Raw genomic sequence first — 26,834 nt, forward strand, 5'->3', positions numbered from 1 at the left:
GAGGGCGCTGCCATCTTGTCTGCGAACATAGATAGAGCTCTACAAGGAGGGTAACATTAGGAATTTACAGCAGGCCACAGAGCAGGTGATTAGAGACCCTGCAAGGCTTATGACAAATGTGGGTGTGGAATCCATTAACTTAGTAGGGAATTTAGTGCAGAAAATCCACTATGGTGATAGTACAGTTTATTTGCCATTGGAGGGAATTTCAACAAGTTGAGACTGTGGCCTGCTTCCGTAGTCGTGTCCATAAAAATCATAGAGGGATATGCTTTCCAAACTTAATACCCATTGCTATATTGGATGATGTTGAAATTGAGGATGGCCCAGTGGTTGTTCCAGCAATAGCAAAGATTTCGTGTCTGCTACCTACAACGCGCATGGAATGTCTTAAACCCAAAGCTACTTCTAGGGCATCTTATATATGCTACTCTGGAACCACCCCTAAACCCAAACAGTTCAGCTGTCAACCCCACTGAGGTCCTTAGACTGGATCTCATTAACATAAGATCACTGTCCTCAAAATCATCGTTGATCAATGATCTAATTATTGATCATCACTTAGCTATGATTGGGCTATGTGAAACCTGGCTTAAACCTACAGCTGTCCTCCCCTTAAATGAGGCCTGCCAAACAGCATATACATTTAGTCACGTCCCTCGTGATGTGAAGCAAGGCGGGGGTGTTGCTCTTATTTATAAATCTAGTTTGAGCTTATTAGCTGTTGGGGGTTACAAATATCACTCATTTGAGCATCTGATTTTCTGCTCTGCTCAGGATATTACACATTGCCAAGGTCAGAAGAATAAAAATAAGTTGTATTACTTTGTCACTGTATATAGGCCTCCTGGCCCATATTCTGAATTCTTAAATGAATTTGGTGCGTTCATCTCTAACTTGTCAATTAGTGTAGATAACATTCTGATCATGGGTGACTTTAACATTCATATAAATAAGCCTTCTGATCCCCTCTGCAAATCATTTATGGAAATTGTGGATGCATTAGGATTTTGGCAGTGCATTCCTGATTCGACGCACATTAGTGAAAATACCCTGGATCTGGTTCTCGCACGTGGTATTGCTGTCACGAATATTGACATCATGCCTCTTACATCAGTGGTGTCTGATCGCTCACTTATTAAGTTTATAGTTTCGCTGTCGTGTTTAGTGGAACAACAACCTTGTATAGCTTTATGGCGATGCATCAACTCCTCAACTAAGACTGAACTCGAAGCTAGACTGCCTGATGTCTTAGCTTCACATTTGACAAATACCCAGTCAGTAGACAGTCTTGTGGATAGTTAAACTCAGTGCTCAAAACTACACTCGACATGATTGCACCACCTGTGTTAAAACCACGCTCCTCCAAATCACAGTCACCTTGGTTCAGTGATTATCTGCATGACCTCAAGCATAAAGCAAGAGGTCTAGAACGGAAATGGCGTCGTTCAAAATTAGAAGTATTTCACCTTGCATGGCGTGATGCTATCTTAGACTATAAGCATGCATTATTGACTACAAAGCAGACTTACTACTTTGATTTGATCAACAAAAACAAGCATAACTCAAAGTTCTTGTTCGACACGGTGGCAACACTTTTGCATGGACAACCACCTGTAGTTCACTCTCCTTTTACAGCACAAGATTTCCTGGATTACTTTGGGAAGAAAATAGAAGACATCATCTTAAACATATCCCGGCATGCCTTAATCCAGCCACTACACCCTATTGATATTGGCGCCACTACTGAGGTATTACCTAGATTTACAGAATTTGACATTATCTCACTAGGCATGCTGACAAAACTCATAATGTCAACAAAAAGCACAACCTGTTTATTTGATCCTATACTAACAAAACTGTTTAAGGACCCGTGGCCCACTCTTGGACCGATTGTGCTGGAAATGATTAATCTTTCTTTAACTTCTGGATCTGTTCCTAAATGTTTCAAATCTGCAGTGATTAAACCATTACTTAAGAAACCTAATCTTGACCCTAGTGTATTGACAAACTATCGGCCGATATCAAATCTATCCATTTTTCTCTAAAATTCTGGAAAAAGTGGTGTCATGGCAGCTCATAGACTATCTTACTGAGAATAATCTCTTTGAGCCACTGCAGTCTGCTTTTAGAAAATATCATTCCACAGAGACGGCTCTCACTAAAGTGGTGAATGATCTTCTGCTTACAATGGATTCAGACACCACTACGGTTCTGTTGCTGTTAGATCTCAGTGCTGCATTTGATACAGTGGATCATCATATTCTACTTGATAGGCTGGAAAATCATTTTGGGATTACTGGGAGTGCCCTTGCATGGCTGACGTCATACTTGACCAGTCGTTCTCACTGTGTTTTGTACAGTAACACTACCTCTAACCTTAGTGACATGAAATTTGGGGTTCCACAGAGGTCTGTCTTAGGCCCCCTGCTTTTCTCCCTTTATATAGCACCCCTTGGGCACATATTGTGGCGTTTTGGGATTACCTTTCACTGCTATGCAGATGATACTCAGTTATACATGCCAATAACTGCTGGTAATCTCGTTCACATAAAATCCTTAGAATATTGCCTTGCAGCAGTGAGAAGTTGGATGTCTAGAAACTTCCTACTTTTAAACTCTGATAAGACTGAAATGATGGTTCTTGGTCCAGTGAGACATCGGCTGTTGTGTGGGCCGCTGAAGAGGAGGTACTGCTGGCCCACCACCACCAGAGGGCACCCTGCCTGGAGTGCGGGCTCCAGGCACCAGAGGGCGCTGCCGCCTCACAGGAGCAGCCGGGGTGACAGCTGACACTCATCACCTGTGACAGCTGTCACCACTCATCTGATCTGCATCGGTATATCAGCAAGACGTCATCTCCACCTCTTTGCCGAGATATCGTTCTACCTGAAAGGTAATATCCTCAGCCTGACTGCTTGATAGAAAGCCCTTTTTGTGATTTTTGTGAGTGATAACAGACTTTTTCTCCAACGAGAGGTGGAGGTAGCTTCCCTGCTGTGCAGATTGCTGGGTGCAGACGCACCCACGTTTAATTGTGTTTTTGTTCCTCGCCAGCAGTACCAGGTCCGACACGCGGAGGCAGTGGCCACCTGGGAGTTCGGGACTTGGCGGCTCCAGTATTCCCGGGGTCTGGTGGCGGAGGAAATCGTGTGGTTCCGCTTCTGTTTTGGATAGGCGTCTCCTATCTTCAAGCCTGCCCACACGACACCTTGTAATTTGACCTCTGATCTATTGTGTAATCTGTTGTGTTTGTTGTGCACGTTCGCAACAGTAAAGTGTTGTTATTTGACCTATTCCATTGTCCGTTCATTTGCGCCCCCTGTTGTGGGTCCGTGTACTTACACTTTCCCAACATCGGCATCAATTTTAATGAGTTAGCACTCATTCTCGGCTCGTGTGTCATACATTACACTGACAAAGTGAGGAACCTTGGGGTAATTTTTGATCCTTCGTTGTCCTTTGGCCTCCACATTAGAAATATTACTAGGACTGCTTTCTTCCACCTGCGAAATATAGCCAAGATTTGTCCCATCCTGTCTATGGCTGATGCTGAGACCCTGATCCATGCATTTATCTCTTCTAGATTGGACTACTGCAATGTTCTATTTACTGGTTTACCGGTCTAGCATTAGGGGTCTCCAATTGGTTCAAAATGCTGCAGCCAGACTTTTGACACAAAGCAGAAAGTTTGACCACATTACACCCATTTTGGCATCCCTTCACTGGCTTCCTGTCCCAGTGAGATCAGATTTTAAGGTTATGCTACTAACCTATAAAATTATTCATGGACTGGCACCGTCCTACCTAGTTGACCTAATTAAACCTTACGTACCGGCCCGGGCTTTACGTTCTCAGGGTGCAGGACTACTCTGTGTCCCTAGGGTGAATAAGAAGTCTGCGGGTCACAGAGCTTTCTCTTATCGTGCCCCTGTTCTGTGGAATGATCTCCCTGCATCAATAAAACAGTCAGATTCTGTGGAGACTTTCAAGTCCAGACTTAAGATGCACTTATTTTCCCTTTCATATGGCTAGCATACTGGTACAGTTTTGTTTTACGCTTTTTACTCTTTTCATTCATTTTATTAGTAACTGGAGTGGGATGCGGCCTCAACTTTCCCTAAATTCTGGGTCTTTTAGTGAAGTTTAGTGCTAGCAGCCGGCGATCACCTTAGTATTTCTCTGTTTTTCTTGTTGTTTAATGCTGACAAATTATACAGTATTTCTTGTCTTTCTGATGCCTGATTCTGTTTTTTCTCTCTGTTTAAGGTGCAGCTCCATCCAGAGATGGGAGTTGTGTTCATGTTGGCGATCCTCCTGTCCTGTGCGCCAATTGCATTTCTTGTATATTCGTCCGTGAATTGTTCTGTAATTTATGTTTTGTAGCATGGCCCAAGCAGAGGGTCACCCCTTTGAGTCTGGTCTGCTTGAGGTTTCTTCCTCAGAAGGAGTTTTTCCTTACCAATGTTGCTCTGGGGGTTTGTAAGGTTAGACCTTACCTGTGTGAAGCGCTTTAAGGCAATTCTTTTGTGATTTGGCGCTATATAAATGAATATAAATTGAAATTGAAATCTTAAGGTAACACTAAAGAACCTCAGTATTTCTGAGGACAGCTGGGAAGATGCCGCCTCTGACAGACTCCAGTGGTGCCGACTCATCTACCAGGGTGCCGGTCTTGCTGAGTGTTGCAGAAGCACCCTGGCTGTCAGAAAGCAGGATGCACATAAGGTGAGGAAGTTAGATCCACCTACACAGCCACCACCCGGTCTTAAGTGCAATGTCTGCGGCTGGGTTTCCAAGCAAGGATTGAACTGATTAATCACACCTGGATTCACAAGGGCAGCTGAAGTGATAATGATGATCATCATTGATACTAAGAAATAACGCATCGGATTTAAGCATGGCAAATTTTATATGGATGTGTTTTGTTAGCACTATTAATGATAAAAATGTTAAACGTTACTCGATTCAGTCTGCCTGTCTTTGACATCATCACCACACACCAGCAGACAACAAAACATCGCATGGTGGATGTCAGAGGAGAAGCCGATGAGTGAGAAATTATCAAGCCACTATTGCGGTCCAGTGTGTGGAAACACTGGCTTTTGCAAAGACGGAGAAGTTCTAAATAAATTGCTCGCTGTTTGTCAAGTACCACAGGAAGACAAATCTCTCCAACCACCTACCATGAGATTTCACAGAATGCTGAACGAGTAATGACAGATGGCTGGACATCATGCTCAAATGGATCCAAAGTGGAAAATGAAGACCTTTGTTCTGCAAACCAGAGTTTTAAATGAAGCCTATACTGGTAAAACTACTGGCTCGTTACTGCGTGAAGCCTGCACAGGGTGGAAAATCTCTGACAAGAATCCTGCCATCATCACAGATAACACCAGGAACATGATTACGGCCGGTGCAGAAGCCCAGTTCAATCTACACATTACCCACTTTGAAAAACTATCCATTCTCTATCTATCTGTTCAAATCCCAGCCTCACTGTAAAATCACTAAGGGCCCTTGGGCAAGGTCCTTAAATCTCTAGTTGCTCCCGGTGTGTAGTGGGGCCCTTGCATGGCAGCAGCCTCACATTGGGATGAATGTGAGGCATTATTGTAAAGCACTTTGAGTGTCTGATACAGATGGAAAAGCGCGATATAAATGCAGTCCATTTAGCATTTATATCTTAGCAACATACCCAGAAAAATGTGGCAATATAATCCCCAGGGTAATGTTAGGGATGAGTAGTCCACCTCATGCCCTTAGAGAGAGAAAGATCAAAACGACTGAAATGTTTGAGTTATTTACGAGGGCTGTCCGTAAAGTAACGGTCCTTTTTATTTTTTTCAAAAACTATATGGATTTCATTCATATGTTTTTACGTCAGACATGCTTGCACCCTCGTGCGCATGCGTGAGTTTTTCCACGCCTGTCGGTGACGTCATTCGCCTGTGAGCACTCCTTGTGGGAGGAGTCGTCCAGCCCCTCGTCGGAATTCCTTTGTCTGAGAAGTTGCTGAGAGACTGGCGCTTTGTTTGATCAAAAGTTTTTCTAAACCTGTGAGACACATCGAAGTGGACATGGTTCGAAAAATTAAGCTGGTTTTCAGTGAAAATTTTAACAGCTGATGAGAGATTTTGAGGTGATTCTGTCGCTTTAAGGACTTTTCACGGTGCGAGACGTCGCGCTGCGCCCTCAGGCAGCGTCATCAGCCTGTTTCAAGCTTAAAACCTCCACATTTCAGGCTCTATTGATCCAGGACGTCGTGAGAGAACAGAGAAGTTTCAGAAGAAGTCGGTTTCAGCATTTAATCCGGATATTCCACTGTTAAAGGAGATTTTTTTTAATGTAAGACGTGCGGACGGGTCCGCGCGTTGGACGCAGCCGACGCGGCGCGGCGGCACAGGAAAAACACCTCCGTGTTGATAACCATTTGTAAAATCCAGGCGGCTTTTGATGGCTTTCAGTGGAGTGAGTATATGAGAAATTGTTTATCAGCTGGAGATGTTCCAACTTGTCCTCAAGGCTTCCAACAGAGGTGTTTTTCCTGTGGCGGAGCGTTGCGGCGGCTGCGAGCCGACGCTGCAATCCGCCTGCACGTCTTTCATTAAAAAAATCTCCTTTAACAGTGGAATATCCGGATAAAATGCTGAAACCGACTTCTTCTGAAACTTCTCTGTTCTCTCACGACGTCCTGGATCAATAAAGCCGGAAATATGGAGGTTTTAAGCTTGAAACAGGCTGATGACGCCGCCTGAGAGCGCTGCGCGACGTCTCGCACCGTGAAAAGTCCTTAAAGCGACAGAATCACGTCAAAATCTCTCATCAGCTGTTAAAATTTTCACTGAAGACCAGCTTAATTTTTCGAACCGTGTCCACTTCGATGTGTCTCACAGGTTTAGAAAAAATTTTGATCAAACAAAGCGCCAGTCTCTCAGCAACTTCTCAGACAAAGGAATTCCGACGAGGGGCTGGACGACTCCTCCCACAAGGAGTGCTCACAGGCGAATGACGTCACCGACAGGCGTGGAAAAACTCACGCATGCGCACGAGGGTTCAAGCATGTCTGACGTAAAAACATATGAATGAAATCCATATAGTTTTAGAAAAAAATAAAAAGGACCTATACTTTACGGACAGCCCTCGTATGTTAGAGCTTCTGAGTTTAGTGGGGAGGAGGAGTATGTGGTGTATTAAGGTGCTAGAACATTTGTTGTACATATGTGTGTTTGAATCCGATGCTGCCTCTAGTGGTCAGAGATATAAATAGTAGGGTGATACAGTACACTGCGTCATTCGGTTCTGGAATAAATGGTGACAGCAGCACAACGAACTAGTCCTCCTTATTGATGTTATATATGCAGTTGAACAAAAATGCATGAGAATATATAACACACTCCTTATACGTGACAAAATATAGAATACTCACGAATAATACGCTGGATATACAAAACCAATCACGTTACATAGGAGGGCGGCACCATATCCGTACACCAGGTAGAGTCCTGTCAGGGAGACGGCACCTGGAGAGAACACACAGCACAGACTGAAGGAAAGACTCAAGGAATGCATTTCAAGACTGCTTTTCTGTCAAATGGAGTTGTGTTTCTGCTGGCTACTGAACCAAGAATTAATGACATGATGAAGATTTTTGATCCCATGTTGTCCCACATCAGATATGCTTATAGTTAGGGCTGGATCAGGTGACCCTGAACCATCCCTTAGTTATGCTGCTATAGACTTAGACTGCTGGGGGGTTCCCATGATGCACTGAGTGTTTCTTTCTCGTTTTGCTCTGTATGCACCACTCTGCATTTAATCATTAGTGAATGATTTCTGCTCTCTTCCACAGCATGTCTTTTTCCTGATTCTCTCCCTCAGCCCCAACCAGTCCCAGCAGAAGACTGCCCCTCCCTGAGCCTGGTTCTGCTGGAGGTTTCTTCCTGTTAAAAGGGAGTTTTTCCTTCCCACTGTCGCCAAGTGCTTGCTCACAGGGGGTCGTTTTGACTGTTGGGGTTTTTCTGTAATTATTGTATGGCTTTTGCCTTACAATGGTTTCCCCAAGAAACCACGCATCACTGGACTTAATGACTACAGGCCTGTGGCTCTCACGTCTGTAGCCATGAAGACCTTTGAACGGCTGGTTTTATCCCACCTGAAGTCCATCACCGACCCCCTCCTGGACCCCCTGCAGTTTGCCTACAGAGCCAACAGGTCTGTAGACAACGCCATAAACCTGGCCCTGCACTCCATCCTGCAGCACCTGGACTCCCCAGGAACCTACGCTAGGATCCTGTTTGTGGACTTCAGCTCTGCATTCAACACCATCCTTCCGGCTTTGCTCCAGGACAAGCTTTCTCTGCTCCACATGCCCGACTCCACCTGCAGGTGGATCACAGACTTCCTGACGGACCGGAGTCAGCATGTGAGGCTGGGAAAGAATGTCTCGAACACTCGGGCTCTCAGCACAGGATCTCCACAGGGCTGTGTCCTTTCCCCTTTGCTCTTCTCCCTCTACACTAACTGCTGCACCTCCAGCCACGACTCCGTAAAGCTCATTAAGTTTGCAGATGACATCACCCTCATCGGACTCATTTTGGATGGGGATGAGTCTGCCTACAGGAGGGAGGTGGACCGGCTGGTGACCTGGTGCAGCAGCAACAACTTGGAGCTCAACGCCCAGAAAACAGTGGAGATGATCGTGGACTTCAGGAAAGCCACAGCCCCCCCGCCCTCCCTTGCCCTCACCAACAGCCCCATCACCACTGTGGACTGTCACCGCTTCCTTGTCACCACCATCACCCAGGACCTCAAGTGGGAGTCAACCATCAGCTCCCTCATCAAGAAGGCCCAGCAGAGGATGTACTTCCTGCGGCAGCTGAAGAAGGCCAAGCTGCCTGTCCAGCTGATGGTGCAGTTCTACACGGCCATCATCGAGTCCACCCTCTGCTCCTCCATAACGGTGTGGTATGCCTGGGCCACAGCCAGGGACAGACACAGACTGCAGCGCATTGTGGCCTCTGCTGAGAAGGTGATCGGCTGTAGCCTTCCATCTCTCCACAACTTGCACATCTCCAGGACTCTGGGCCGAGCAGGTCGGATCACAGCTGACCCTTCTCACCCTGCACACAGTCTATTCAAACCACTCCCCTCAGGCAGGAGGCTACGGTCCATCCGGACCAGAACCTCCCGCCATAAGAACAGTTTCTTCCCCTCTGCCGTTAGACTCATGAACATCTCATAACTCAGTCACCTTAACCTTAACTCTGTCACTTTATCATTTTATCACGGGTCACTTTAGACAATGTACTTTGGTTTTAATTGCACTCCTCCCACTGCACTGTTTTTTCTGTTCCTCTTTCTTTCTGTTTTTCTGTTGCACACAGCCTTTCATATTTCATATGTCATTTTTTTTATCTTATATTTTGTCTTATTTTGGCACATATTGCATATTTTATCTTAGCATTTTATATTGCTTTCTGTTTAATGTTGCACCATTATATCGAAGCACATTCCTAGTCTGTGAATCCTGTTCATTGGCAACAGCAATAAACTTCTTCCGATTCTGATTCTGAATATAAATTGCCTTGGGGCAACTGTTTGTTGTGATTTGGCGCTATATAAATAAAATTGATTTGATCAGAAAAATCATGAATGTTCTGGTCTCTGGTTTACCAGTCTGTTATCAGGGACTGTGTATATTAGGGTTGTGTATCGAGAACCGGTTGTTTTCAGGTATTGATAAGAAATGATTTGATCCACCAACATCAGTAGCCTTTTTGCTTAATGATTCCCTTATCGGTCCTTCAGAGAAACCGTTGTTTTTGGGGGTGTTTGTCGGGAAAACGATCATGTCTCTATGTTGATTACACAACCCCCACAGGGTCTGTAATCAACCGTTTCTGCAGCGCGGCTCTTCTTTGAATCTTGAAGCAATGAAGCATTGATCCGACCTGCTGGTTCTTTATTTAATTTCGCTTTATCTTAATTTTTTCCCCACTAAAAACCCCAAACAGCACATGTCTGTGAGTAATATTTACCTTTTGTATGTTAAACAAACCTGTTATGGTCTTCTGAAACCGTTGATAGGTGTATTTTTGTTAACACGTTAGCATGTCTGTCATTTTCAATGATAAAGTTACCATTAAGCTGTTTGCATATCGCACATTTGTGTGCATTTGTTTTCTGTATGGCTCAGCGTTTGTTGTCATAAAAGAGTAAAATGTATTGCAAATTGTAATATTTTTAAATTTATTTTTTATATATTAATAATGATAATAATAGCAACAACAACAATAGTAATAATAACTAATAATGCTACGATACAATTTTAGAGAAAGAGACAAAAAGAACCTGATTAAAAACACAACAGAAATATAAAACCAACTAACATAAATAAATAAATATAGAAATAAATAAATGTTTCCTGTGAACACAGAGTGACTCTTACACCTCCACTTCATCCCTGTTTTATTGAAGTTTAATGACAGTTTGTTTCGGTCAAACCATATTTTCAATTTGTTAATTTCTTCAGTGATTTCCTCCAGAACTATCTGCCAAACTAGAAAACTGCTGCATCGTAGTAAGAGCAGAATACTACTGGAATGAATGTGAATAAGGAAAGTTGGGTTTTTCTGGATGCTGCACTCACTGCAGTTTATTGTCTGGAATAGTCCCAGACTGCATTTCAGAAATTCTAGAATTCAAACATTTTCGTGTTGGGGGTAGTTTTAGGTCTCAGCTTTTTTTTGTTTTTCACCACTTTCATCCCTGAATACGAGGTCTATTAGAAAAGTATCCGACCTTATTATTTTTTTCAAAAACCATATGGATTTGAATCACGTGTGATTACATCAGACATGTTTGAACCCTCGTGGGCATGCGAGAGTTTTTTCACGCCTGTCGGTTACGTCATTCGCCTGTGGGCAGTCTTTGAGTGAGGAGTCGTCCACCCGCTCGTCGATTTTTTTCATTGTTTAGGAATGGCTCAGAGACTGTTGCTTTGTTTGATAAAAATTTTTTCAAAACTGTAAGGCACAACTGAGTGGACACCATTCAATAAATTCAGCTGGTTTTCGGTAAAAATTTTAACGGCTGATGAGAGATTTTGGTCTGGTAGTGTCGCTTTAAGGATGGTTCACGGCGCCTGACGGCGATCTGCGTTTCAAGGCGGCAGCGTCTCGCCGTTTCAAGTTGAAAACTTCCACATTTCAGGCTCTGTTGACGCAGTAAGTCGTCAGAGAACAGAGAACTTTCAGAAGAAGTCGGCATGAGGAGTTTATTCGGACATTCCATTGTTAACGGTCATTTTGTAATGAAAGAACGTGCGGGCAGAGTCGCATGTCGGGCTGGACCCGACCGCGGGGGGTCACGGCAGGAAAAACAGCTCCGTTGGAAATCTTAACGGGCAAGTTGGAACATGCCCAAGCTGTTAAACAATTTCTCAGTTACTCACTTGTTGAAAGCCATTAAAAGCCGCCTGAATTCTACAAATGGTTTTCAACACGGAGGTGTTTTTCCTGTCGCGGCGCACACAGATTTGCCGAGTCGTCACGGAAATGACTCGGCGAATTTGCGCGTACGTCTTTCATTAAAAAAATGTCCTTAAACAGTGGAATGTCCGCATAAATTCCTCATGCCAGCCTCTTCTGAATCTTCTCTGTTCTCTCACGATGTCCTGGGTGAATTAAGCCTTAAATTAGGATGTTTTCAGCTCGAAACAGGCCGACGACAGCGCCTGGAAGCGCTGCAGGACGTCCCGCTCCGTGGGAAGTCCTTAAAGCGACAGAAACACCCCATAATCTCTCATCAGCCGTTAAACTTTTCACAGAAAACCAGCTTAATTTCTCGAATAGTGTCCACTCGGATATTCCTCACAGGTCCAGAAAAAATTTTGATAAAGCAACGCGCGCCGTCTCGAGCAGCGTGTGAAACAAAGGAATTCAGCCGAGAGGGCGGGACCACATCTCACTCAAGGCCTGCCCACAGGGAAATGACGTCACCGACACGCGTGAAAAAACTCACGCATGCGCACGAGGGTTCAAGCATGATTGGTGTAATCGCATGTCATTCAAATCCATATAGTTAAAAAAAAAATAAAAGGGTCGGTTTATTATCTAAGAGACCTCGTATGTGAAATCGTGAGTCACTTTTGTGCGTATTAAAGTCACTAACTAGGACTCCTGTCTTGTTGGAGAAAGAAATGAGAATCGTCCTCCGTTCTGTTCACACAGCTCCAAACGCTGCGCGGCTCTCTGACGAGTCAAGTTAGAATGATAGAGTCCAGTCGGAATTAATAAATTCAAAGTGAAACACCGCTTAAATCAATTGACACCTCTTTCCAAATGTTGTAATACAAACAAACTGCAATCAATCAAAATGTTTTTTCCTCCGAAAATGAGTCCTGCGCTGACGTGCAGCAGCCGGCTGAGCTCAGCTCAGAGGTACGGAGAGACATTCATGCCAAAATATCTGAAAGGAAATGCTTTTGACAAAAACTACAGATTTTGTTTATTTTTATTTATGTCCAGAGATCAAGGATACAGTGACCAATTTTATATTTATTTAAGACTCTATAAAATGTTGTTGACATAGAAAACCTGTAAAGCCTACTTTTAGTACACAGAAAATTCACAAGAGGTATCGATATCAATAAAATCTTATCAATACCCATCCCTAGTGTATATGTTTTGTTTTGTGAACTGCTTGTCTTTTGGTTTGTGTTTGTGCTCACTACATTCTCTTGTCTTGTGTCTGGGGTTTGGTTCTGGGTGTGTTTCCTATTTTATTCTATTGGCTTTGCCTCATTTCCTGAATGTTCCTGCAACCCTGTTCCTTATTTTCCCTCTTCCCTGTCTACTGCATTTAAGCCTCCTGTGTCCCTTATGTCCTGTTGTACCTTTGTGTCTTTGCTGCCAGCCTTTTCCACAGTTCTTTTTGCCATGCCGTGTTTTGAATCTCTTGCCTGGTATTACAACCCCTGGCAAAAATTATGGAATCACCGGCCTCGGAGGATGTTCATTCAGTTGTTTAATTTTGTAGAAAAAAAGCAGGTCACAGACATGACACAAAACTAAAGTCATTTCAAATGGCAACTTTCTGGCTTTAAGAAACAGTATAAGAAATCAGGAAAAAAAAAATTTGTGGCAGTCAGTAACGGTTACTTTTTTAGACCAAGCAGAGGGAAAAAAAATATGGAATCACTCAGTTCTGAGGAAAAAATGATGGAATCATGAAAGACAAAAGAATGCTCCAACACATCACTAGTATTTTGTTGCACCACCTCTGGCTTTTATAACAGCTTGCAGTCTCTGAGGCATGGACTTAATGAGTGACAAACAGTACTCTTCCTCAATCTGGCTCCAACTTTCTCTGATTGCTGTTGCCAGATCAGCTTTGCAGGTTGGAGCCTTGTCATGGACCATTTTCTTCAACTTCCACCAAAGATTTTCAATTGGATTAAGATCCGGACTATTTGTAGGCCATGACATTGACCCTATGTGTCTTTTTGCAAGGAATGTTTTCACAGTTTTTGCTCTATGGCAAGATGCGTTATCATCTTGAAAAATGATTTCATCATCCCCAAACATCCTTTCAATTGATGGGATAAGAAAAGTGTTATGTGTCGACGCGGGTTGAGGAGCGGACCTGCGTCTGACGGAACCCAGCACTAAAATAACCAGAAAGCGGTTCCAATAACAAAAACAATTTATTGAGTCACCCTCTGGTGCTAAACAAAGTGTAGAAACTAAAACAGCGTCATTCTGGCACGCTCTCCAGCGCCCAAAAGGATTGAAGCCCGGCGCCTCTGGACTCACTGTTACCGCCAAACACCCCCCAGGTGGACACGACAAACCGACTCTTTGTGAAGGATAGAAGAGGTGAGGTAAGTCAGCAGTTACAACCAATATCCTTCAAAAGACACACACCATCAGCAACACATTCAGGTCTGTATTTTAAGCTTTATGCAAATGAGCAGCCTCTCACAACAGGTGGAGGATCACTTGTCCGCACGCCACAGCAGTGAGAAGCGAGCTGCACAATTCTCATCACAATTCAAATCTACTGCATAACAAAATACCAAGTTACTATCAACAAATAGTCAAACAATTAATCACCTCTGATGTGTGCTGACAGCATGTGTCCCTCACCCCTCCTGCTTCACAGGCACGATGTGTCAAACCCAGGCGCGGTCCTCAGCGTCTCACCAACGAACATCACAAGGTCGAGTTCCCGGCAATTCTGCTTGAATCACACATGGCTTAAATGCAGAACGCCATCTAATTATCTGCTTCAGCTGAAAGTCTTTAAGGTTGCATGTGAGCACCATCCACAGGTGCTGCACATGATGTTGATGAGGGTATGAGCACCATCCACAGGTGCTGCACATGATGTTGATGAGGGTGAGGACTCTTCAGCCAGCACCTTCTCCACAGACAAATCAGTTTTCATACCACCTGGAGAGCAAAGAAAAGAAAAGAACACCAAAATGTCCAGCCACACCCCCAACACACAACAAAAAGTGTCCAAAATATCAGCGTAAACTTGTGCATTTATTGATGATGTAATGACAGCCATCTCCCCAGTGCCTTTACCTGACATGCAGCCCCATATCATCAATGACTGTGGAAATTTACATGTTCTCTTCAGGCAGTCATCTTTATAAATCTCATTGGAACGGGACCAAACAAAAGTTCCAGCGTCATCACCTTGCCCAATGCAGATTCGAGATTCATCACTGAATATGACTTTCATCCAGTCATCCACAGTCCACGATTGCTTTTCCTTAGCCCATTGTAACCTTGTTTTTTTCTGTTTAGGTGTTAATGATGGCTTTCGTTTAGCTTTTCTGTATGTAAATCCCATTTCCTTTAGGCGGTTTCTTACAGTTCAGTCACAGACGTTGACTCCAGTTTCCTCCCATTCATTCCTCATTTGTTTTGTTGTGCATTTTTGATTTTTGAGACATATTGCTTTAAGTTTTCTGTCTTGACGCTTTGATGTCTTCCTTGGTCTACCAGTATGTTTGCCTTTAACAACCTTCCCATGTTGTTTGTATTTGGTCCACAGTTTAGACACAGCTGACTGTGAACAACCAACATCTTTTGCAACATTGCGTGATGATTTACCCTCTTTTAAGAGTTTGATAATAGATAATTGGCAAAGCTTCTGGGGAAAACCTGGTCTTGTTAGGAGAGATGGCATCCATCCCACTTTGGATGGAGCAGCTCTCATTTCTAGAAATCTGGCTAATTTTCTTAAATCCTCCAAACTGTGACTATCCAGGGTTGGGACCAGGAAGCAGAGTTGTAGTCTTACACACCTCTCTGCAGCTTCTCTCCCCCTGCCATCCCCTCATTACCCCATCCCCGTAGAGACGGTGCCTGCTCCCAGACTACCAATAACCAGCAAAAATCTATTTAAGCATAAAAATTCAAAAAGAAAAAATAATATAGCACCTTCAACTGCACCACAGACTAAAACAGTTAAATGTGGTCTATTAAACATTAGGTCTCTCTCTTCTAAGTCCCTGTTGGTAAATGATATAATAATTGATCAACATATTGATTTATTCTGCCTAACAGAAACCTGGTTACAGCAGGATGAATATGTTAGTTTAAATGAGTCAACACCCCCGAGTCACACTAACTGTCAGAACGCTCGTAGCACGGGCCGGGGCGGAGGATTAGCAGCAATCTTCCATTCCAGCTTATTAATTAATCAAAAACCCAGACAGAGCTTTAATTCATTTGAAAGCTTGTCTCTTAGTCTTGTCCATCCAAATTGGAAGTCCCAAAAACCAGTTTTATTTGTTATTATCTATCGTCCACCTGGTCGTTACTGTGAGTTTCTCTGTGAATTTTCAGACCTTTTGTCTGACTTAGTGCTTAGCTCAGATAAGATAATTATAGTGGGCGATTTTAACATCCACACAGATGCTGAGAATGACAGCCTCAACACTGCATTTAATCTATTATTAGACTCTATTGGCTTTGCTCAAAAAGTAAATGAGTCCACCCACCACTTTAATCATATCTTAGATCTTGTTCTGACTTATGGTATGGAAATAGAAGACTTAACAGTATTCCCTGAAAACTCCCTTCTGTCTGATCATTTTTTAATAACATTTACATTTACTCTGATGACTACCCAGCAGTAGGGAATAAGTTTCATTACACTAGAAGTCTTTCAGAAAGCGCTGTAACTAGGTTTAAGGATATGATTCCTTCTTTATGTTCTCTAATGCCATATAACAACACAGTGCAGAGTAGCTACCTAAACTCTGTAAGGGAGATAGAGTATCTCGTCAATAGTTTTACATCCTCATTGAAGACAACTTTGGATGCTGTAGCTCCTCTGAAAAAGAGAGCTTTAAATCAGAAGTGTCTGACTCCATGGTATAACTCTCAAACTCGTAGCTTAAAGCAGATAACCCGTAAGTTGGAGAGGAAATGGCGTCTCACTAATTTAGAAGATCTTCACTTAGCCTGGAAAAAGAGTCTGTTGCTCTATAAAAAAGCCCTCCGTAAAGCTAGGACATCTTTCTACTCATCACTAATTGAAGAAAATAAGAACAACCCCAGGTTTCTTTTCAGCACTGTAGCCAGGCTGACAAAGAGTCAGAGCTCTATTGAGCTGAGTATTCCATTAACTTTAACTAGTAATGACTTCATGACTTTCTATGCTAACAAAATTTTAACTATTAGAGAAAAAATTACTCATAACCATCCCAAAGACGTATCGTTATCTTTGGCTACTTTCAGTGATGCCGGTATTTGGTTAGACTCTTTCTCTCTGATTGTTCTGTCTGAGTTATTTTCATTAGTTACTTCATCCAAACCATCAACATGTTTATTAGACCCCATTCCTACCAGGCTGCTCAAGGAAGCCCTACCATTATTTAATGCTTCGATCTTAAATATGATCAATCTATCTTTGTTAGTTGGCTATGTACCACAGGCTTTTAAGGTGGCAGTAATTAAACCATTACTTAAAAAGCCATCACTTGACCCAGCTATCTTAGCTAATTATAGGCCAATCTCCAACCTTCCTTTTCTCTCAAAAATTCTTGAAAGGGTAGTTGTAAAACAGCTAACTGATCATCTGCAGAGGAATGGTCTATTTGAAGAGTTTCAGTCAGGTTTTAGAATTCATCATAGTACAGAAACAGCATTAGTGAAGGTTACAAATGATCTTCTTATGGCCTCGGACAGTGGACTCATCTCTGTGCTTGTTCTGTTAGACCTCAGTGCTGCTTTTGATACTGTTGACCATAAAATTTTATTAGAGATTAGAGCATGCCATAGGTATTAAAGGCACTGCGCTGCAGTGGTTTGAATCATATTTGTCTAATAGATTACAGTTTGTTCATGTAAATGGGGAATCTTCTTCACAGACTAAAGTTAATTATGGAGTTCCACAAGGTTCTGTGCTAGGACCAATTTTATTCACTTTATATATGCTTCCCTTAGGCAGTATTATTAGACGGTATTGCTTAAATTTTCATTGTTACGCAGATGATACCCAGCTTTATCTATCCATGAAGCCAGAGGACACACACCAATTAGCTAAACTGCAGGATTGTCTTACAGACATAAAGACATGGATGACCTCTAATTTCCTGCTTTTAAACTCAGATAAAACTGAAGTTATTGTACTTGGCCCCACAAATCTTAGAAACATGGTGTCTAACCAGATCCTTACTCTGGATGGCATTACCCTGACCTCTAGTAATACTGTGAGAAATCTTGGAGTCATTTTTGATCAGGATATGTCATTCAAAGCGCATATTAAACAAATATGTAGGACTGCTTTTTTGCATTTACGCAATATCTCTAAAATCAGAAAGGTCTTGTCTCAGAGTGATGCTGAAAAACTAATTCATGCATTTATTTCCTCTAGGCTGGACTATTGTAATTCATTATTATCAGGTTGTCCTAAAAGTTCCCTAAAAAGCCTTCAGTTAATTCAAAATGCTGCAGCTAGAGTGCTGACGGGGACTAGAAGGAGAGAGCATATCTCACCCATATTGGCCTCTCTTCATTGGCTTCCTGTTAATTCTAGAATAGAATTTAAAATTCTTCTTCTTACTTATAAGGTTTTGAATAATCAGGTCCCATCTTATCTTAGGGACCTCGTAGTACCATATCACCCCAATAGAGCGCTTCGCTCTCAGACTGCAGGCTTACTTGTAGTTCCTAGGGTTTGTAAGAGTAGAATGGGAGGCAGAGCCTTCAGCTTTCAGGCTCCTCTCCTGTGGAACCAGCTCCCAATTCAGATCAGGGAGACAGACACCCTCTCTACTTTTAAGATTAGGCTTAAAACTTTCCTTTTCGCTAAAGCTTATAGTTAGGGCTGGATCAGGTGACCCTGAACCATCCCTTAGTTATGCTGCTATAGACGTAGACTGCTGGGGGGTTCCCATGATGCACTGTTTCTTTCTCTTTTTGCTCTGTATGCACCACTCTGCATTTAATCATTAGTGATCGATCTCTGCTCCCCTCCACAGCATGTCTTTTTCCTGGTTCTCTCCCTCAGCCCCAACCAGTCCCAGCAGAAGACTGCCCCTCCCTGAGCCTGGTTCTGCTGGAGGTTTCTTCCTGTTAAAAGGGAGTTTTTCCTTCCCACTGTAGCCAAGTGCTTGCTCACAGGGGGTCGTTTTGACCGTTGGGGTTTTACATCATTATTGTATGGCCTTGCCTTACAATATAAAGCGCCTTGGGGCAACTGTTTGTTGTGATTTGGCGCTATATAAAAAAAAAAATTGATTGAATTGTTTAATCTGCGCAGTTAGATTGATCTAGTTATCTAGATTACGATTTGTTTCCCAGTGTAATCTTTACGTGCCTTAACTAAAGCACTCCTTCTGCTGGATCATCTCTAAATTATTTACACATTATTCACTTTGCATTTTTTTAGGAATCCGCTAGCTTAGCGTAGCTACTAGCTCTTAGCCGATTTAGCATGGCGGCTTCTCCTGTCTCTCCCGCACTTTTCTGCTCTGGGTGTGAAATGTTTAGTTATTCCTCGGCCTCCTTTAGCAGTAACAGTACTTGTAATAAGTGTAGCTTATTCGTAGCTTTGGAGGCCAGGCTGGGCGAATTGGAGACTCGGCTCCGCACTGTGGAAAATTCTACAGCTAGCCAGGCCCCTGTAGTCGGTGCAGACCAAGGTAGCTTAGCCGCCGTTAGTTACCCCCTGGCAGATCCCGAGCAGCCGGGAAAGCAGGCCGACTGGGTGACTGTGAGGAGGAAGCGTAGCCCTAAACAGAAGCCCCGTGTACACCGCCAACCCGTTCACATCTCTAACCATTTTTCCCCACTCGATGACACACCCGCCGAGGATCAAACTCTGGTTATTGGCGACTCTGTTTTGAGAAATGTGAAGTTAGCGACACCAGCAACCATAGTCAATTGTCTTCCGGGGGCCAGAGCAGGCGACATTGAAGGAAATTTGAAACTGCTGGCTAAGGCTAAGCATAAATTTGGTAAGATTGTAATTCACGTCGGCAGTAATGACACCCGGTTACGCCAATCGGAGGTCACTAAAATTAACATTAAATCGGTGTGTAACTTTGCAAAAACAATGTCGGACTCTGTAGTTTTCTCTGGGCCCCTCCCCAATCAGACCGGGAGTGACATGTTTAGCTGCATGTTCTCCTTGAATTGCTGGCTGTCTGAGTGGTGTCCAAAAAATTAGGTGGGCTTCATAGATAATTGGCAAAGCTTCTGGGGAAAACCTGGTCTTGTTAGGAGAGACGGCATCCATCCCACTTTGGATGGAGCAGCTCTCATTTCTAGAAATCTGGCCAATTTTCTTAAATCCTCCAAACCGTGACTATCCAGGGTTGGGACCAGGAAGCAGAGTTGTAGTCTTACACACCTCTCTGCAGCTTCTCTCCCCCTGCCATCCCCTCATTACCCCATCCCCGTAGAGACGGTGCCTGCTCCCAGACTACCAATAACCAGCAAAAATTTATTTAAGCATAAAAATTCAAAAAGAAAAAATAATATAGCACCTTCAACTGCACCACAGACTAAAACAGTTAAATGTGGTCTATTAAACATTAGGTCTCTCTCTTCTAAGTCCCTGTTGGTAAATGATATAATAATTGATCAACATATTGATTTATTCTGCCTTACAGAAACCTGGTTACAGCAGGATGAATATGTTAGTTTAAATGAGTCAACACCCCCGAGTCACACTAACTGTCAGAATGCTCATAGCACGGGCCGGGGCGGAGGATTAGCAGCAATCTTCCATTCCAGCTTATTAATTAATCAAAAACCCAGACAGAGCTTTAATTCATTTGAAAGCTTGACTCTTAGTCTTGTCCATCCAAATTGGAAGTCCCAAAAAACAGTTTTATTTGTTATTATCTATCGTCCACCTGGTCGTTACTGTGAGTTTCTCTGTGAATTTTCAGACCTTTTGTCTGACTTAGTGCTTAGCTCAGATAAGATAATTATAGTGGGCGATTTTAACATCCACACAGATGCTGAGAATGACAGCCTCAACACTGCATTTAATCTATTATTAGACTCTATTGGCTTTGCTCAAAAAGTAAATGAGTCCACCCACCACTTTAATCATATCTTAGATCTTGTTCTGACTTATGGTATGGAAATAGAAGACTTAACAGTATTCCCTGAAAACTCCCTTCTGTCTGATCATTTCTTAATAACATTTACATTTACTCTGATGGACTACCCAGCAGTGGGGAATAAGTGTCATTACACTAGAAGTCTTTCAGAAAGCGCTGTAACTAGGTTTAAGGATATGATTCCTTCTTTATGTTCTCTAATGCCATATACCAACACAGTGCAGAGTAGCTACCTAAACTCTGTAAGTGAGATAGAGTATCTCGTCAATAGTTTTACATCCTCATTGAAGACAACTTTGGATGCTGTAGCTCCTCTAAAAAAGAGAGCTTTAAATCAGAAGTGCCTGACTCCGTGGTATAACTCACAAACTCGTAGCTTAAAGCAGATAACCCGTAAGTTGGAGAGGAAATGGCGTCTCACTAACTTAGAAGATCTTCACTTAGCCTGGAAAAAGAGTCTGTTGCTCTATAAAAAAGCCCTCCGTAAAGCTAGGACATCTTTCTACTCATCACTAATTGAAGAAAATAAGAACAACCCCAGGTTTCTTTTCAGCACTGTAGCCAGGCTGACAAAGAGTCAGAGCTCTATTGAGCTGAGTATTCCATTACCTTTAACTAGTAATGACTTCATGACTTTCTTTGCTAACAAAATTTTAACTATTAGAGAAAAAATTACTCATAACCATCCCAAAGACGTATCGTTATCTTTGGCTGCTTTCAGTGATGCCGGTATTTGGTTAGACTCTTTCTCTCCGATTGTTCTGTCTGAGTTATTTTCATTAGTTACTTCATCCAAACCATCAACATGTTTATTAGACCCCATTCCTACCAGGCTGCTCAAGGAAGCCCTACCATTATTTAATGCTTCGATCTTAAATATGATCAATCTAGGAATGGTCTATTTGAAGAGGTTCAGTCAGGTTTTAGAATTCATCATAGTACAGAAACAGCATTAGTGAAGGTTACAAATGATCTTCTTATGGCCTCGGACAGTGGACTCATCTCTGTGCTTGTTCTGTTAGACCTCAGTGCTGCTTTTGATACTGTTGACCATAAAATTTTATTACAGAGATTAGAGCATGCCATAGGTATTAAAGGCACTGCGCTGCGGTGGTTTGAATCATATTTGTCTAATAGATTACAATTTGTTCATGTAAATGGGGAATCTTCTTCACAGACTAAAGTTAATTATGGAGTTCCACAAGGTTCTGTGCTAGGACCAATTTTATTCACTTTATACATGCTTCCCTTAGGCAGTATTATTAGACGGTATTGCTTAAATTTTCATTGTTACGCAGATGATACCCAGCTTTATCTATCCATGAAGCCAGAGGACACACACCAATTAGCTAAACTGCAGGATTGTTTTACAGACATAAAGACATGGATGACCTCTAATTTCCTGCTTTTAAACTCAGATAAAACTGAAGTTATTGTACTTGGCCCCACAAATCTTAGAAACATGGTGTCTAATCAGATCCTTACTCTGGATGGCATTACCCTGACCTCTAGTAATACTGTGAGAAATCTTGGAGTCATTTTTGATCAGGATATGTCATTCAAAGCGCATATTAAACAAATATGTAGGACTGCTTTTTTGCATTTACGTAATATCTCTAAAATCAGAAAGGTCTTGTCTCAGAGTGATGCTGAAAAACTAATTCATGCATTTATTTCCTCTAGGCTGGACTATTGTAATTCATTATTATCAGGTTGTCCTAAAAGTTCCCTAAAAAGCCTTCAGTTAATTCAAAATGCTGCAGCTAGAGTACTGACGGGGACTAGAAGGAGAGAGCATATCTCACCCATATTGGCCTCTCTTCATTGGCTTCCTGTTAATTCTAGAATAGAATTTAAAATTCTTCTTCTTACTTATAAGGTTTTGAATAATCAGGTCCCATCTTATCTTAGGGACCGCGTAGTACCATATCACCCCAATAGAGCGCTTCGCTCTCAGACTGCAGGCTTACTTGTAGTTCCTAGGGTTTGTAAGAGTAGAATGGGAGGCAGAGCCTTCAGCTTTCAGGCTCCTCTCCTGTGGAACCAGCTCCCAATTCAGATCAGGGAGACAGACACCCTCTCTACTTTTAAGATTAGGCTTAAAACTTTCCTTTTTGCTAAAGCTTATAGTTAGGGCTGGATCAGGTGACCCTGAACCATCCCTTAGTTATGCTGCTATAGACGTAGACTGCTGGGGGGTTCCCATGATGCACTGTTTCTTTCTCTTTTTGCTCTGTATGCACCACTCTGCATTTAATCATTAGTGAACGATCTCTGCTCCCCTCCACAGCATGTCTTTTTCCTGGTTCTCTCCCTCAGCCCCAACCAGTCCCAGCAGAAGACTGCCCCTCCCTGAGCCTGGTTCTGCTGGAGGTTCTTCCTGTTAAAAGGGAGTTTTTCCTTCCCACTGTAGCCAAGTGCTTGCTCACAGGGGGTCGTTTTGACCGTTGGGGTTTTACATAATTATTGTATGGCCTTGCCTTACAATATAAAGCACCTTGGGGCAACTGTTTGTTGTGATTTGGCGCTATATAAAAAAATTGATTGATTGATTGATTCTCCCTCTTGTATGACTAGCATACCGGTCAAGTACAGAATTATGCTTCCTATCCTTTTAATTCATCTTATTAACAGTGGAATAGGTCTCAGCTTCACTTCCTCTAAATTCTGGGTGTGTTTATGAAGCACAGTTCCAGGTGCTGGCGATCACCTTAGTATTCTCTCTGCTTCCCTGTCAATTTACTGCCGATGAACTCACACCTGAGGTGCAGTTATTTCTGGCCCACAGATTCTGCTCTTTTTCTCTCTGTCTGTGGCACTGAAGATACCGTGTGAGGTTGATGGCCTTACACCACATGGTGCTGGACTGACCTGATGCCTTGGCTGAAGCTAACACAGTGGCCGTGGACCACCTTACTGAGGGTAACCTCTCTGAGCCACTGCAGTCTGCATTGGGAATACAGTCTTCCATGAAGACAGCTTTTACTAAGTGAAACTGATAAGAAGCTGGATGTGTGCTGACCAGGAACCCCAGGGCGCTGGACTTATCTCATGATGCCCTGTCTGTGGCACCAATAACTACATGCTCACCTCAATAATGCGCTTTGCTTTTGATGCTCTTCTGTTTTTTTGTTTTTTTTGTTTGTTTCTTTCTTTCTTTCCTGTTTCTTCGGCTTGGTAAAACTTTGTAAAAATCTTGTAACTGTTAGAATGGTCCAAGCAGTAGGTCACTCCTCTGAGTCTGGTCTGCTTGAGGTTTCTTTCTCAACCTCATCAGAGGGAGTTTTTCTTTACCACTGTTGCTCACAGTACCTGTGCGACCGGAGAGCAGAGTCTGTTTGTTCGTTTATTTGTCTTTTAGTCATTGTTTGCTTGTGTGTTATTTTATCTTTCCTGTTTTGGAGTTAATGTGGAAGTGCTTCTGACCATGAGGGGACCTTACCCAGAGTTTTTTGCACCTTGGTCCTTTTTAGGACAATTCCTCCTGGGACTTTACAATGATGTTGGGGAGGCTGCACTAGCAGCCAAGAGACTAAGTCAACAAGGTGACTTAAAGTCTGCTGCAGGCAGTATATTGTCAAAAAAGCACTGAAGGAAGCAAGAGAGGAGAGGAGGTGTTCAGCGCAGAATGAGGAAATACGGGCTCAGTGACAGACACTGGCTCCCTCCGCTTCCATCCATCCTCCTTTCAAATGTACAGTCCATTTAGAATAAGATGGATGAATTAGAGGTTCATACAAGATGTAAACACGACTTCAGAGACACATGTCTGTTGGTTTTTACTGAGACCTGGCTGGGAGATGCGGATCTCAATAAGGATCTTTACATCAGCGGCTTTGGGCAACCTGTTCGTACGGATCACTCACCTGTCATTGCAAACAAATCGTGCGGAGGTGGTGTGTGCTTTTACATCAACAAAAACCTGCAATACGGTTGTCGTTCGGGAAAGAATATGTACCCCGACATGGAGCTGTTGTTTATTTCACTCCGCTCCTTTTAATTGTCAAGGGAGTTCCCTCTATCAGGCGGAATGGTCAGGAATGGTAGGAGACAAATGCATTGCTTGAACACAGCTCTGATTTTTAGAAGGCTTTACTGAAGTGGATAGCAGTGGTCAGTACACGAGTAGGCAGTCCAACAAAAACAGCAGTACAGAAATCATTAGGCAATATGGCATGGTCAAGGCAACAGGCAGGAGGTCAGGTATACACTATGAAGCAGGCAGGAACAAGAACGCAGATACAGAGCTGGAATGAAGGCACAATGCATGACAAACTGACGAGGAACAAAACCACTCATTGAGCTTATAAACCCCAGGTGGTAATCAGTAAATCAGGAACAGGTGCGCATGGAAAGCACCAGAAGCCGGGTGTGGCCAGAGAGAGATAGAAACACCCATCACCAAGAACCAAGAGACGGACAAGAGAAAGGGAGACACACAGACCCAAGCAGAAAAATCCCAACAAGAGAATAAACAAACCAAAACCCCAATAATACAAAACTAACAAAACTCAAACCCTAACATCCTTTGCTCTTTTTCACTCTTGTTTACATTCATCCATGTGCTAACGTGATGTCAGCCACCCAGCTGATCGAGGAGGTAACAAACAGACTAGACACCCTTTCATCTGATGCTCCACAATTCATTTGAGGTGATTTTAATCATTGCCAGGTTCATAAAATTTTGACCATATGAAAAATATGTTACTTGTACAACTACTAAAAGGAATTCCACCATTGACTTATGCTATGGTTCAGTACCTGGTGCCTTCAGGGCGTTACCTCTGCCTTCTTTTGGAGTATCCCATCACAACAATATTCTTTTCTTACCAACCTAAAAGCCTATTTGTAAGCGTTGTGAGCAAACCGATAAAACAGTGAAATGCTTGACAGAAAGCAGCTTTGCCAACTTACAGGCTTGTTTGGACTATACTGACTGGGGCGTTTTTTTATAACTCATGTCCTGATATCAATCAATCAACCTTTTTTTATATAGCGCCAAATCACAACAAACAGTTGCCCCAAGGCGCTTTATATTGTAAGGCAAGGCCACACAATAATTATGAAAAACCCCAACGGTCAAAACGACCCCCTGTGAGCAAGCACCTGGCTACAGTGGGAAGGAAAAACTCCCTTTTAACAGGAAGAAACCTCCAGCAGAACCAGGCTCAGGGAGGGGCAGTCTTCTGCTGAGACTGGCTGGGGCCGAGGGAAAGAACCAGGAAAAAGACATGCTGTGGAAGGGGGCAGAGATCGATCACTAATGATTAAATGCGGAGTGATGCATACAGAGCAAAAAGAGAAAGAAACAGTGCATCATGGGAACCCCCCCACAGTCTACGTCTAAAGCAGCATAACCAAGGGATAGTCCAGGGTCACCTGATCCAGCCCTAACTATAAGCCTTAGCGAAAAGGAAAGTTTTAAGCCTAATCTTAAAAGTAGAGAGGGTATCTGTCTCCCTGATCTGAATTGGGAGCTGGTTCCACAGGAGAGGAGCCTGAAAGCTGAAGGCTCTGCCTCCCATTCTACTCTAAATGAAGATCTTCTAAATTAGTGAGACGCCATTTCCTCTCCAACTTACGGGTTATCTGCTTTAAGCTACGAGTTTGTGAGTTATACCACGGAGTCAGACACTTCTGATTTAAAGCTCTCTTTTTCAGAGGAGCTACAGCATCCAAAGTTGTCTTCAATGAGGATGTAAAACTATTGACGAGATACTCTAACTCCCTTACAGAGTTTAGGTAGCTACTCTGCTCTGTGTTGGTATATGACATTAGAGAACATAAAGAAGGAATCATATCCTTAAACCTAGTTACAGCGCTTTCTGAAAGACTTCTAGTGTAATGAAACTTATTCCCCACTGCAGGGTAGTCCATCAGGGTAAATGTAAATGTTATTAAAAAATGATCAGACAGAAGGGAGTTTTCAGGGAATACTGTTAAGTCTTCTATTTCCATACCATAAGTCAAAACAAGATCTAAGATATGATTAAAGTGGTGGGTGGACTCATTTACTTTTTGAGCAAAGCCAATAGAGTCTAATAATAGATTAAATGCAGTGTTGAGGCTGTCATTCTCAGCATCTGTGTGGATGTTAAAATCGCCCACTATAAGTATCTTATCTGAGCTAAGCACTAAGTCAGACAGAAGGTCTGAAAATTCACAGAGAAACTCACAGTAACGACCAGGTGGACGATAGATAATAACAAATAAAACTGGTTTTTGGGACTTC

General features: G+C 42.7%; 1 protein-coding gene across 1 annotated transcript in view; it reads right to left on the minus strand.

The window, feature by feature from the left end:
- Nucleotides 1-26,834, minus strand: part of reep6 (receptor accessory protein 6) — a 115,004-nt gene that overhangs the window by 66,031 nt on the left and 22,139 nt on the right. Inside the window, exon 2 of the mRNA XM_034180765.1 lies at nt 7,430-7,523. Coding sequence (XP_034036656.1) covers nt 7,430-7,523 — 94 coding nt within the window. The remainder of the gene's footprint in view (nt 1-7,429; nt 7,524-26,834) is intronic.

This window comes from Thalassophryne amazonica, chromosome 10 (assembly GCF_902500255.1).
Source record: "Thalassophryne amazonica chromosome 10, fThaAma1.1, whole genome shotgun sequence".
NCBI lineage: Eukaryota > Metazoa > Chordata > Actinopteri > Batrachoidiformes > Batrachoididae > Thalassophryne > Thalassophryne amazonica.